The sequence below is a fragment of the Eumetopias jubatus genome, unplaced genomic scaffold (genome assembly GCF_037043125.1).
Source record: "Eumetopias jubatus isolate StellerSeaLion01/CBP00866 unplaced genomic scaffold, mEumJub1_p1.0 scaffold_1, whole genome shotgun sequence".
NCBI lineage: Eukaryota > Metazoa > Chordata > Mammalia > Carnivora > Otariidae > Eumetopias > Eumetopias jubatus.
In genome coordinates, this window is record NW_028274807.1 from 109,346,137 (window position 1) to 109,361,371 (window position 15,235).

Genomic DNA, 15,235 nt, shown 5'->3' on the forward strand with positions numbered 1-15,235 from the left:
AAATGGCTAACAGACACATGAAAAAATGTTCATCATCATTAGCCATCAGGGAAATTCAAATCAAAACCACATTGAGATACCACCTTACACCAGTTAGAATGGCAAAAATGGACAGGGCAAGAAACAACAAATGTTGGAGAAGTTGTGGAGCAAGGGGAACCCTCTTACACCGTTGGTGGGAATGCAAGTTGGTACAGCCACTTTGGAAAACAGTGTGGAGGTGCCTCAAAAAATTAAAAATAGAGCTACCCTATGACCCAGCAAGTGCACTCCTGGGTATTTACCCCAAAGACACAGATGTAGTGAAAAGACGGGCCATATGCACCCCAATGTTCATAGCAGCAATGTCCGCAATAGCCAAACTGTGGAAAGAGCCGAGATGCCCTTCAACAGATGAATGGATAAAGAAGATGTGGTCCATATATACAGTGGAATATTACTCGGCCATCAGAAAGGATGAATACCCAACTTTTACATCAACATGGATGGGACTGGAGGAGATTATGCTAAGTGAAATAAGTCAAGCAGAGAAAGTCAATTTTCATATGATTTCACTTATTTGTGCAACATAAGGAATAGCATGGAGGACATTAGGAGAAGGAAGGGAAAAATGAAGGGGGGAGGAATCAGAGGGAGAGACGAACCATGAGAGACTATGGACTCTGAGAAACAAACTGAGGGTTCTAGAGGGGAGGGGGGTGGGGGGATGGGTTAGCCCGGTGATGGGTATTAAAGAGGGCACGTATTGAATGGAGCACTGGGTGTTATACGGGAACAATGAATCACGGAACACTACATCAAAAACTAATGATGTAATGTATGGTGATTAACATAACATAATAAAATTTAAAAAAATAATAATAAAAAAAAGAAAAAAGAAACCAACTAATCATTCCTACCTCAAGTCTGTCTGTCCGCATTAATTTCTGTGCAGCAGCTGCAGCAGCCGCAGGTACAGGGACCCCAGGATTCCCTGTAACCAACATTGGTGCGGTCGGCAAGATCTCTGCTGGAACCAGGCTCGGGGACACAGGTCCCAGGTAGGGATTAAAGGCTGCTGATGCATTGGTGGCTAAGCTTGGTGCAACTGAAAACATTGGCTGAAAAAGAAAATAAAAAGCAAAATTTAATCTATAGGTCTTGGCCTGAATTTGATATCCCACATTATATATAGATCCTTCATCCATCCACCCATCCATAATCCATTCTTCCTTCCCTCTCCTCCCTCCTTTCATTTAATTCTGTTTCTTTACTCCCACTAGGGATAAGAATGTTTCTTAAATAAGCAGTCATCCAGTCAATGTTTTTCTAAAATATAATAGGTGATTAACCCATTAAATTTCTGCTGGGATTTTGAAACTTGGGTGTCTATAATACTTGTAATTTCTTTTTGAATAATAGATCAGTTATTCAATACAGTAACTTCTTGTGGTCACCTCATCTTCATTTTTGTCCTGATTTAATCCTAGAAACTTGTCTAAGAAATGCATTTTATAATTGCTATGTCAGATGAACTTGACAGATCTGTTTACAACTGTTAATGGGTTGCAAGTATCCTATTATCTGGAATAAATAAAGCAGAACTCCCAGTGGATAACAAAGTTTCACAGTCAATATAAACTGTGAATAAATCTCATGGGATATGTGAAAGATGATGATGACACAATTTCTTTTGAACACATAAGGTAAAGTATTTGGCATATTCACTTGTTGCATGTTTTTCTGGAGAAACTATAAATATTCCACCAGCTTATCACACACTTGTGAAATATTTAACAAAGAATTTACCTTACTAGGGAGAAACCATTCTGAATGTGAACTCTGAAACGGAAAGCTAAACAAATGCTACATTTTTCAAGGAAATACACAAGGTAGCACTGACTAAAATATCACAAGATATAATTTCTGCCAGAAATGCTTTCATGGATATAGGAGGGTGGTTTCTATTTGTGATATGATGATTTGCATATCAGGAAATATATCTGTTCTTGAGTAGAATCAAATAATTTACCTGAAAGCTACTTTAGCGATTTGGCTTTTCCAGTTTTGAAAGCATAATGTAGCACAACAATTTTCCACCTTATGGGTGGTGTATTTTTAACTTCCTGATTCAATGGGGTTTCAATTCTTGAAGTTTAATATTTTGTGTAATAATAATGTTTGTCTCCAAAACTCAGAAACTCATGGACAAAATGGATCCTGTTCTTCAAAGGACTTCTTAACAATTAATTTTCTTTACCCTACGGTAAGGAACAGAATCGCAGAAACTTTTTTAGAATGAAGGGAACGTTAGAATGTAGCTAATTCTTCCCTCTTATAGAAATAAGAAGTTAGATGAACACTGAGTTTACACAGAATTCAAGAGCACTTTGGAATAAAGTTCTATGCAATTGAGATGTAAAAGTAATTCTTATAGCTCAAAAGAAATGTTTTTAAAAAATAAAATATGTCCTTATTTAGTCTGGCCCTGACTTGTCCTGTATTTAGAAGAGTACAATGGAATTCAAGTGTTCTTTTTCTTGGGGCTTCTCAAGTGGTTCTCAAGTATGTACGGGTGATTTTGCCTTGTAGGGCACATTTGGCAATGTCTGGAGACATTTCTGATTATCACAGCCTGGGGGTGCTGTTGCATCTAATGAGTAGAGGCCAGGGATGCTGCTAAGTGGCCTGCAACACACAGGACAGCCCCTCACACCAAAGAATTATCCAGCCCCAAATGTCAATAGTGTTTAGGTTGAAAATCCCTGTCCTAAGGGATGCACTCGTCTTTGACTTCACAAACTGTTTTAGGACAAAATCTTTGCAGCTAGTGTATCCATTCTTACTAAGAAGACCATGGAAAATAGAATATTTCATACATAATTTGATTCACTTGGGAGAAGAAACAGTAACACCGTACATTCCACTGAGATTTTCAAGTTATAATTATGCCTCCAGACATGCTGGTTTGAATGCCATGGTTAGCTACCCTGCCAGGTCAATGGCTCCTGCCTGATGAAGTGGCCTCAAGTAATACCTCTGATCCACACCCCCATCCCTGCCCAAAACACTGACAACCGGAAACTACCCGAGCGCTCCAGATATAAACAATCCATAATCGGTCAGAAACTGGGGCCCAGAGCAATCTCTGTCCATCAACAGTTACTTGAATAGCAGCTGACCTTATGCTGCCCCACTGTGTAATGGCTGCTAAGGCATTACCACAGCAAGGGTTGACCTGTACGGTGAATCCATGTTGAACTTGGACTTCTATTCATAAATATTCAGGTCGAACATATACTGTTACATTCTGTCAGATATAATATGTGCAATTCCAACCAGACCAGCACTCTAATTTTCTATATTAGGTATTTAAAAATTGTAAGAAATTTAGCATAAAAGACCGGAAGACCAGTTTAAAATATGGAGAACACAGCCAGTCTGTATCATTCCTCTTCATATTCTATTGCTATGAATTAACATGGATTTCCAGGTAGTGGATTTTTAATGTATGCTCTGGAAAGGTACTGAGATGTTTATGTCATTGTACATTATTTAGAAGCAGAGGTCAAATTTACAAACGTATCTGGAGGCAAGAAAATCATTTTTTTTTTTTCCTAAGGAAAGCATTCTTATTTTAAGAAAGTAAGACCAGTGACCAATAAAATGCAGCTCTGTTAAATCTCAGTGAATAAACTTATAATCCATGATGCATATAATGCAGCAGTTGCATGTCACAGATAAAAGAATACTTCTCCTAAGTAAAAATATTGATCTCACTAACTGGCAACAATTTTCCTGCTGGATTGTTTCTACAGAGGTGTCACGTGAATTGATTTTCTGAATTAATGCAGCAGAACAAATTCAAATCCGAAAAATTTTAGGGCACTGTCCCCAAGTAAAATCTAGCAGCTTGAAAAATCTGAAACATCAACTATTCAGCAAACATTCTCTCCAATTGTTCTCTCTCCAGATAAGTGAAGCTATTTGCTAAACCAGCAGAGGATCAATAATAATAGCTCTAATACTTTGAAACTTGATTCCAAAAGCTGCTCCCAGAAAGTGCAACATTCCTTCATTTACAGGTTTTGTAAATTTGTTACATTCCTTTTTCAAAGAGCACCTTGTTGGAGGTAGGTTACTGCGTGGCCCCATCAGTGCCCTAATCGGATTAGAGAGGCGCTTGAACTTCTGCGCTGCCACGTCTCCTTTCCGAAAGCCATCCTGCAGAGGGTTTCGGCAGAATCGCAAGGACGGACATTAATGCTATAGTATTATCAAGTGCATCCTATTTTCTCTGAGGTATCCACAGGATAACATATAACTATGTATTTGGCATATCTGACACTGACTACATCCTTGTAATAACGATTTACAGATATCTTTGTTCCTGGAAGGCATAAGGAAGGTTGGCTTATGATTGCCTTTTGCCAGTGAACACCCTCAGCAGAGAAAAACAAATTGCAACCTTACTAATGCTGGTGCATTTATGGGCTAATCACTTCTTTGTTGTAAATTAGACATTTGATTCCACTAAAGTAATCAGGCTTTATTAGAAATTAAAATGATATTCAATTTCACATGACCCTAGTTAAATGTGTGCAAACATGATTATTACTATAAATCCTTCTATTTATTGTGTGCCAGGCATTGTGCTAAGTGCTTTACCTATGTTACTATATTTAACGCACATAACAGTAAAATGTAAACTCCATGGGCACATAAGGCCAAAAACTCCATTGTTTCTGTTTTGAGTTGGGGGGCAGATACTGCTAAATCCCCAAGATCTAGCTTGATGCCTAGCACATAGTCAGTACTCAATAAATATACACTGAGTAAGTGAGTGAATGAAGGAACGTGTGGATGAATTACAGTCTTGTCGGGTGGGTTTTATTAGTCCCTCCCATTTTGCCGACAAGGTAAAGGGCTCACATAGATTATGTATCCATCATCACAAAGGAGAGCATGAAAGAATTAGGATCTGGACACAGGTGTGTCTGGTTCCAGGTGATCCTGAAACCAGTGATTCTCGGGGCTGGCTGGCCATTAGAATCCTCTGGAGAACTTCAACCCCTGAATGCCCTGGCCCTCCCCCCTCAACACAATCCCGTCAGTACTATTTAAAAATCTCCTGGGACATTCCCCTTCTATACATTACGTGGTCTTCTACTATTGAAAAACAGAAACAGGTTCCAATTTCAGATTGTATGTGAGGTCTCCAAGGAGACATGTTTCCTCACAACTTTCTTCTCAACAATGCTTTTCCCTCTAAATGGAAGGTTGTTCCTGCCCAGCCCTCCTGTTTAATTCTAATCACGCTTCAAGAATCACGACTCTTTCTCTTCAAGTTTCCCCTGATCCGCCCACATCTCCAACTATGAAGAGATTTTTTTCCTACCCTCTGTTACCATAGAACTCCTCACCACTCGAATTTGGCATTGATCACCACATGTGTTTACTTAACCCTCTCTCCTCCTCAAACTAGACTGCAGGCATCCAAGTGCGTCTTCTGCACGCTTCCTTCACCCTGCATGGAGTCTGCGGCTGCCATCGACACAGCCCCTCTGCACATACTTCCTTCATGGCGGTATTAATGCATTTGCTGTGTTTCCCCAGCACACAAACTCACTAGCAAATGCATTAAATATTTTCTAGTATAGCTATGTGGACATTAAAAAAAAAGTGATTTAATGTTGCTTCCTTTCCACTTGACAATGTAATCATTAATTGATCTAGGATGCTTGTTTGAAAAGTCTAATTTCTTTCAGTTTTGTTTTGCGGTTTTTTTTAATACTGAGCTTTCTAAGTTTCAGTACTGTGGTATTACCATGCTGTAATGTTGCAAATATCATAGGGGCCCTAACTTATTTTAATACATTATGTGAAACGGTGTTTGTGATTTAAAAAAAAAAATGGATGGAGTATATATGATAAATAGTATCTAATCAGTATTTGATACGATTTATGGAATACAATTTTTTCAGATTTTTCTAGATTTTACCTTTGTGCATGTGTGTGCGTGTTTGTAAAGGTTGAACCTGCAAGTAGTAAAAAAATAAAGCTTTTTTGTTCCTTGACAGCACATAATCAAGGTGCAAAAAGCCATGTTTCTGGGTATACACAACCCTGTACAGGAGCAAGAGAAGTCCCTGTAAACAGTTATTTTGAATATTAAACAGTCAAAGGTTAATGGGCGTTCCCAACAAATTCACATTACAATCTCTTTTTTTTCCCCTAGGAGTGTAGCATATGACTCTAATAAAATAAGAAATAACTGTTTTAAAGTCTGCTTCTAGACCGACTTGTTGACTGGGCAAATCACAATGACCACCTGGCTTTATTTTTAATCTCACCTTACCACTTCAATCTAGCTTTACTGAAGTACCAAACATTTACATAAAGAAGACTCACTTCTGGCCCAGCGAGTAAAGGGGTATCAACACATATGGCCCGGTCCCTAAGATTCGGGCCTGTCTGCAAGCGGCTCGAGGAAGCGCCGGCCAGCTCCTGGACTGAAACAGGCACTAGATGGAGCATGGATGACGGCCATGGCGGCCGCATTTTACCGGAAGCGCTTTCTCACGAAGTGGCCTTATCTCAATCACTAGGTTGGGAAACCTGGAGGGTAAAGCACTAAAAACCAATTTAAGAATTCTAGGTGTTCCTGGAAATGTGACACACGGTGACTTCAAAGCTTTCGGCACTCAGCCGCCAACAACCGTGAGGTGGGAACGCCAGGACAGCCAAGGTGAGGCGATGGGGACAGCAAGAGAGCTCCCAAGACTTTTTAGCTAAGTCCAGTAACTTTGCATTTCTTTATCCCTAGGCTACTTCAAATTCATGAAATGCACAGGAATTCAACTTGAGTTATGTACCTCAAGGCAGCGCTAGGTGTGTGTGCACCTTAAGGGGAGCTGCCCTCAGACATTACCGATGGCCAAGGCTAAGCTTTGGGAGAGCAGGGAAAAGGCACAGGAGTGGAGTGGAAGTGCAGAGCTCAGACACAGCTCCTCATAATCGTTCCTTATGCAGAGCTCTTCAAGGGCAATGACAAAAGCCTGGAATCGACGGAACTGCTGAAGACATCTTTCTGGGATGGATCAAAGAAATACACCAGATGCTTCCAAGTTGTGAGCCACAAGATACGGTCTATATTTGGTTAGGTTGCTTAGTTTTCTGGTTGGATTATCTCTGCATCAGAGAGTACATAGCAATGTAATAAATTTTTTCTTATGTAGTACTTAGAAAAAAAAATCCAAATATTTAATTTTTTACATTTGGATAATCAAATACTATAGGTCTTCCATTTCTCTTCAAAGATCACATAATAAAGAGAAATACGATCTTTTTACATTTTTCTTAGGGGCTTAGAAATGATAATAGAATTAATGCCAGTTACTTAATAATTTCTTATGCAAATTTTAGGGAGTCGACACACAGGTAAACTCAATTACTTATTTTCAACCACCTATTTTATCATCTTATGGAATAGAAATAATTATGAAATTGTTAGGAACTTGCAAATAATAATATATTTGAAACTTATCACTATATGTTAATGAAGGTCAGAGATTTTAAATGAATCAACCAAGGACCCAGAGCTGGTTGGTGGCATATCTCCAATTAGTGTTTCTACAGCCTGGATGCTAGCACCTGAACAGCTTGAGTTAAAATCCTGGCCCTACTAAGCACTAGTTATGTACCTTGGGCAAATTACTTAACCTTTCCAAACCTCTTGTGTCTTTAGGAGGGTTGCTGGAGTGGTGGGGGATGGGAGGGATGGGGTGGCTGGGTGATAGACACTGGGGAGAGCATGTGCTATGGTGAGCGCTGTGAATTGTGTAAGACTGATGAATCACAGACCTGTACCTCTGAAACAAATAATACATTATATGTTAAAAAAAAAAAAGATAGTAGGAAGGGAAAAATGAAGGGGGGGAAATCGGAGGGGGAGACAAACCATGAGACTATGGACTCTGAGAAACAAACTGAGGGTTCTAGAGGGGAGGGGTGTGGGGGATGGGTTAGCCTGGTGATGGGTATTAAAGAGGGCACGTACTGAATGGAGAACTGGGTGTTATACGCAAACAATGAATCATGGAACACTACATCAAAAACTAATGATGTAATGTATGGTGATTAACATAATAAAAAAAAATCTCTAAAGCTGACATAATATCATCTACTTTATAGGACGGTTGTGAGGATTTATGATACAAAAAGTAGTGAGTGCAGTAAATGCCCTTAGAGTGTTGTATCTGCCCCCCAAATGGAAGTCCTCTTTCTGCCTCTTGGCTTGGTGCATTTCATAACAACAGAATAATGTATACGAAAACAGGAAGGTCTCCTATAAACCCTTGCATTCCCCAAGTCACCTCAGTGTCATCTTCTCAAGACCTTAAGTTGAGAGACTCAGTCTCTCAAAATTTCTGAAAAGATGAAAACCCAACCGAATGGCATAGCAGCTACTGCCTGTTCTCACGGGTACCCTCATCGAGCTCCAGGTTGCCCCTGCTAATAGTGTGCTAGTATATATCCAGCCGTTAGGCCCCATCCCCATTCTATGCTGTGGTCTCTAGGATGGGGCTTGTACTCTGGTTCCTGCTGCCGATTCCTTTGGAATCACAGGGCCAGGTAAACTACCACAAACCTCTGCCTGTCTTCCTTGTATCCAGGAAACTCCTTACTTCATTCTTTGACTCATCAAGTAATTTTTGATCTCGCTATAGGCCAGGTACAATAGGAGAAGTTTCCAGATTTGATTAGAACTTCCCTGCTCCTTCTCCCTCTTCGTGTTCCCTCAGCTACAATTTTAGGGGCCAAACTGGTTTGCCCTAAAAAAATTAAGAGGCTTCACCTACTTGACTACAAACCCTGAAACTGCTCAGATACTCCTACCACGCCTGATATTATGGATCTACTCACAGTATCACCTCCTTCGATAGAACCCCTACCTGGGCTGGATTCAAACGTGTGCTGTGTCTTTGAACACTAACATCTATACTAGCGTCCATGCTCTTTGAGTGGCAACCATGTTGTGTGTCAATCACCTGGCGGCTTCCAGCCCTGTTATAATCCCTATTTGTTGACCCAGCATTCAAGTTCCAGTAATCAGCTGGTTATGACCGTCTCATTTATTTCTGAATCTCTGTATGATTACTCTCATCAGCAGGGCTGACTACACAAAGGATCGAAAAGTCTCAGGTGGGATCCTGAAGACAAATTTCCTGGATTAAAGCCTTCTCTACAGTCATTAAAGCCTCAAATGTTTTAAAATTGAATAATTAAAATGACTTCTATACTTATTACAAAAATGTCACCCTGAACAGAGTATATTTTTAGACTATGATCTCAGGATGCCTTTAGTAGAAGGGTAATTCTGCATTCAAATCTAGTCATACCAGGGAAAATTAACATAAAGCCCGAATGTGCTCACAACTAATAAAAATAAATGTTTTGTCTAAGTAGAGAATTTTCCAACAAAAACACCAGGACATGTGATTTGTCTGCTGGTTTCAGAAATTGTGATTTCGTGATTTCATGCACACCACAAATTTGTTACTGTATTTTACAGACATGAGCATAAATGTTGTTTACAGTCTGTCCCAGGATTACCCCTATGATGACCCTGGAATGGCCTTGAGAGTAAAGCTCAAGGACTAAGTCAGGAGATGGGCCAAGACTTCACAGTGAGGAGCTCAATGCCACGTGACCAGCACTGTTTCTGGCAGTATAGGAATTACACCTGCTGACCTCAGAGGTGCTTCCGGTCACTGAGAGGGTAGAGCCTGACGGTTAGCAGCCTTTAAATGTTTAAGTGGAACAAAGTATCTTACATCAAGGAGAAATCTTATATCAGCCAAAGTAGTAGCCACCCCAAGGATTTATCAGATCTCTCTGAAACTGTGTGAGAGGGCCAGCTGTGAAAGACACATCTTGTCCTGTATTTTATGCTAGCGAGAATGCTTATAACTGTTTTTTTTAACCACATGGAAATCTTCATGCTATTCCAATGCAGATATAATACTAGCAAATGCCACACAAATAAATTTAAGATATCATATTTTTAACTGAGCCCCCAATAATGGAAAAAAATATATCAAGTTAAAACAGACACAGAATTATAATATTCTCTCACCTCAACTGTATAGTACTGATAATTGGTATCACTGCCGATGTGATATGGAGATCCCTCCCACCTCGAAATGCAATCCCCCCCTCTTTTTTGGAATGATTGGTGCATTAAGTTCTAAGAGAGAATAATAATTACATTGAGTTCAGGTGTTAAAATGTATTAGGAAAAAAATTAGTTAGCACACATGCTACAGTCAGCATATCAGAAAAATATGGGTCTTCACATTCCCACAACCCCATAATAGTGCATATAAGTTACTGACATAAATTACTGACAGATATATTCTGATCATTACAAATTTTAACATGCATTTAAATATGTAATTACTGTATCACAATTAACATCAGAATAACCTTTTGTAATCTAAAATTACTTATGATAGTAATCTTACATTTTTATGAATAAATGTGAGTAAAGGTTATTAAAGTCATTTATCATATACACTCCCCCAAACTCCAAATAAATAAATAAATATATGTGCTCAGAATCAAAAGTTATTCACATACACTGCTCAGTAAACATTAAATCTCTATGACCACCTACAGTTTAAAGTATTTAGCTCTTTGCTTAAAAGCCCTGGGAGTTTCTGCCTCTCCTGATTAGTTCTCTTTTAATGCATGATATTGACTCACCACTGTCAGAATTTTGCTAGCATTTCTAACTACAAAATAATTTCACTTTGAGTTTGAAAGAATAACAAAGGCTCCTTTTCAATAAAGAAAATGATGCAAACAGATTCTCTTCAAGGAAGCAGGAAAGGGAAAATTTTTCTCAAAACTAAAGATGATCTATACCACATTTTAAAAATATTATTACCATTAAAGGAGTCTGAAAATGCACATGGACTATATCGATCAGTTTGATGACCATTTTAACTCCTGCAAATCATAGGATTTCATGTGAAGAGAATTTTAGGGGGAAAACATGCCATAAGTAAATTTCCACATGATTTAGTGAGAAGATGAGTAACTTCACAGTGTGAAAACTGTTTCAGGCTTTGCTTGGTAATTTTGTTAGAAAATGCTAGACACCTGATACTGTTACCTATGTTCACTTAACCGAGTGCACTCACTACTTTCATACTGAAACTGAGCACTTGGAATTACAAACTTGATGAATGAGGACTGAAAACATGCTTACCACGGGTTGTAATGGGGCACCGGGCATCATGGCATTGGCTAGTTGCATTTGCTGGGCCAACATGGCCATGTTCTTCTGCTGAATCAAGTTATTGCGCCCATTTATCTCCAACTGTGTTTTTAAGTGTGGGGGTGGATGAAGATATTTGCAGTTCTCCCTGGAGCAACGACCCTAAAAAAACAAAAGCAGAAAATACCATTTAAAAAAGCTTAGACCAGCAAATCTTAAAAAATAAAAATAATGCAAACCTACCACCTGGATCTACCATGGGTTTCTAACACACTGTACTGTCCATATCCATTTATCATACATTTAGAATAAGTAATGAATTCACCCAAATGCATTATCAAAATGAAGTGTTAAGACATTTGAGAAAGTCTTAAAGCTTAAAGAAGTCCCCTTCTTTTAATATTAGCACTAATATTTCTACGTCCAAGTTTAAAAATCTACCGACTGCCAGGGTAAGATTAAAATAAAGAATATGAAATGAAGAATAATATTAGCTCCTTCCAAATCTCCTGGTTAACTTTAATGAACCCAAAAGAAACATGAAGTTTTAGCATCTATTTTTACTTGTATTGAGTTCTAAGGAAATGAACTTAGAGGATTCAAGGCACACTGTGTCTTCAGTTAAGCACCTTTACAAGTATCTCGTAACAAATAAAATTAAATTACTACTAAGCTTTACAAACCCATATATTAAGAAATTTGCAGCGAAAAAAAGAAAATGCCCATATGTTCCCACTGTACATAGAGATTAGTAAGTATAATGAAACACCGGTGAAAATGTAGCCTTTAACCTTTCAAAGATAAATCTAGTCTCCATTGCCCAAGAGCTATAAAACAATAGGAAATAGACATATATACCCTCCAAAAGATTTATAATGTAAAATGGAGAAACAAAACATTAGAAAAAAGTAAGAAATGTGAATATACCCTTCCTTTCGGGATATTTGTTTTCATCAAAAACATATATTAAAGTCTGTAATATGAAATAGTGTATAAGGGATTTATTTCATATTATTTCAATACTATCATCATTCCACTGTTTCCATATTATTTCAATATGTTCTCAAGTCTTTATAATGAAAGGTCTTATCAATTATTACCTCAACAACTTCTTTCACCAATAAATCTAATTACAACTGTTTGGGAGGGTCAAAGAAAGATTCAGTTGAAGCCATCAACCACTTTTCCTGAGCTTTCTTTGATTTTTTCTAAGAAAAACCCATTTGCCATCATTTGACCTTATACTGTAAACTGATGCAGCATGCTTGAGTTTGTGATAAAAATCTGGTCACAATCCTAATTTGAAAGATCTATTTCTGACTTGTTTTGATTCAGGTTTTTAGGAACAAGTTTCTGCAAAGGGCTAATATCATAGGATACTGCCTTTCATTTTAGCAAGCTTTATGTAATAAAGCATCACCAATAATGTTTTAAATCAGAAGGTGGCAGAAGACAGTAGTTGATACCAAGAAACTGACAGGTCCCAAGACCTAGGGTAGAGGCCTAGGTCTCCCATCAGCAGCAGGAACTGCATACAAAACTAACTTCTTTAAGTCTCAGGCCTTTTATCCATTTCAAAATTGCTATATAACCTACACCATACGTTTCTTATGAAGATCAGAGGAGATAATGTGTATGTCATGCCCATGGCCCTGCACAGCACTCTGTGAGCAAGGTAAAGGTCAGGAGCTGCTATTTGCCACCACCCCCACCCCTTTAATCATATAGCCAACAAAAGAAAAACAAAATATCGGCATGAAGGTAATTTTTATAATATCTCTTAGTTATGCCTATTGATGTGTTCACAAAGTAACATTTATATATTTATGACTTATTCCACAGGAAATCATGCTTGGTATCTGTTATTAGCTTGAAAGCATCCAGATGAAAAGTAACTTTTACCCAAAAATAACACTTAGAGTCACAGGAGAAACCACAGCGAACGCCTGGCCAACATAAATAAGTTCATGGCTAACACATGGTAAGATCTCAGGGCTAGCCAGTTGAGGTGTCCTAGAGAAAACCTGCTTTCTCTCAGGACAAAGAACAATTTGGCTCTAAGAGAAATTCTGGTTCTCGGTATCGTCACATCATTTTTCATACTAATACTGGATCTATTTAAGTGAAAATAAGCAAGATTATATCCACCCCGAGGATTCGGTTACTGTCAATTCACTCAGATCAGTTTCTATAGCTCCATAAAATAGCACAGAGATAGCCCTAGGCCTTGAACTAGGCCTGGCCAACACTAACACTGATCTTCCTAAGCTCTTCATCCGAGTGCCTCCCGTCACACAAACCACCCAGCCCCTCCTCCCTATTAACACAGTTCAGATTGAAAAAATGGAGACAAATCATATTGCCCTATATACATTCCGTGTCAGATCATGTCAAACCTTTTAAGAGAAGCTCACATCTTTGGTTTTTGTTTTGTATTTATACTCACTCGGAAAAATGCCATTCTAATTTCTTACATATGCTACCTTTCTATACACAGCTTGGATTGACTGCACTGAAATTTCACTTTCAAAAGCTATGTTCCTAAGAATCAACTGAGGATATTCAGTGAAAATATGCAGACGAGCAGGCCTCTTCTACAGTCTGTGGTGGTAGCTCTGGGGGGCCCAGGGATCTGCATTTTAATAGTATTCCAAGTTATTGCTATATCAGGCAAAAAAACACTACAAAAACACAATTCTGCAAAGCCACGTGAATTTTCCATCGACATGTGTGGGAAAAAAAACCAGAGTAGTCTCTGCAATTGACGTTAGATAAACTCAGCTTCCTAGGGAGTTCAAAACGTGTTTAATGCTGGCTATGCTGCTGAATAATTGTGGTTTGACAAATAAAAAGGTCAAGAAAAAGTTAGAATAAATATCCTCTTCTAGAGGACTGCCTAAAACTCTGGAGAAAATCACCAGGATATACTTTTCGTTAAGAGTTAAGGTGAACGTGCCACTGGTACTCTCCATGTCCGTCCACAGTCTACACCTGAGGTCCCAGCACCATACCTCAATACGCATTTGCAAAATGAATGAATGAACACTTCTTAGTAAGTCCTTAAAGATGAATTCTACTCTAACTCTGTTCTGGAGACTAGGAAACTAATAGAATGAAAACTAACTCTAATACCAAACTTTGATTCTGAGCTGTACTAACTTAACGCTTTTATTCAGAGGCCAGTAATTTGAACACCCGATAAAGCTTGCCATAATAAAGGGAGGAAAGGTAACAGAAGGTTCGTAAGTTTCACCAGGGATGAAACTAGATTTGTGTAGAGATGTGATGTATTTGGTGTCCCAAAATCTATACAGTGACAATACATTCCAAAAATCTAAGTACAGAAATTCAGTCAGATCTAGCGCTCACATATGCACATTTGTATAAAGGAACTATATTCTAAATCATCCAAAGATTTCACCTCAAGATATATTAAGTTGGGCTGCTAGGAGTAATGCTAAAATAGAAAGTAGTTTTTATTCAGTTTGGATTGCTCTATGCCATTCTACCTGTTACCATATAATTGTACATTCTATCCAACATAGCTCGGTTCGAATTGCAGAATAGCAGCTTTGTTATTTACTTGCTGTGTGACCGTGTAGGAGTTAAATTCTCTGAGTGGCCATACCTCTTCGGTAGAAAAGCAACACCACCACTGATTTCACTCGTGATGTATAAGGGTTGAGCAAGATAGTGCGCCAACTTCACTCATGGCTTCTGATATAAGAGGCTCTCAATAAGCTAATAACAAACAGCAGTTGCTTAATTTAGCACTGTATCGGTTAAAAGTACTAAAAAAAAAATGCAAAAAGGAAACCTGTGACAATGCATGCCCATCATTAATAATATAAGCTTGGCCCTTAATCATCATTCTGCATTTGCCACACCCACTACGGAAAATGCCATTCTAATACATTTCTTACAGTGTTATATTGCTGTGGTTTGCTTTTGTTGATTGTACTGACATTTCCT

General features: G+C 38.4%; 1 protein-coding gene across 15 annotated transcripts in view; it reads right to left on the reverse strand.

Moving 5' to 3' along the window:
* Nucleotides 1-15,235, reverse strand: part of MBNL1 (muscleblind like splicing regulator 1) — a 201,574-nt gene that overhangs the window by 31,188 nt on the left and 155,151 nt on the right. For 13 of the 15 annotated variants that reach the window (XM_028103157.2, XM_028103146.2, XM_028103144.2 and 10 more), the window contains 3 exons: nt 11,255-11,425; nt 10,118-10,228; nt 900-1,100 (listed from right to left, as the gene is read on the reverse strand). In XM_028103157.2, the coding sequence (XP_027958958.1) occupies nt 900-1,100; nt 10,118-10,228; nt 11,255-11,323 (381 nt within the window). In that variant the 5' untranslated portion in view covers nt 11,324-11,425. The remainder of the gene's footprint in view (nt 1-899; nt 1,101-10,117; nt 10,229-11,254; nt 11,426-15,235) is intronic. The other 2 variants (XM_028103148.2, XM_028103147.2) reach the window with 1 other exon arrangement.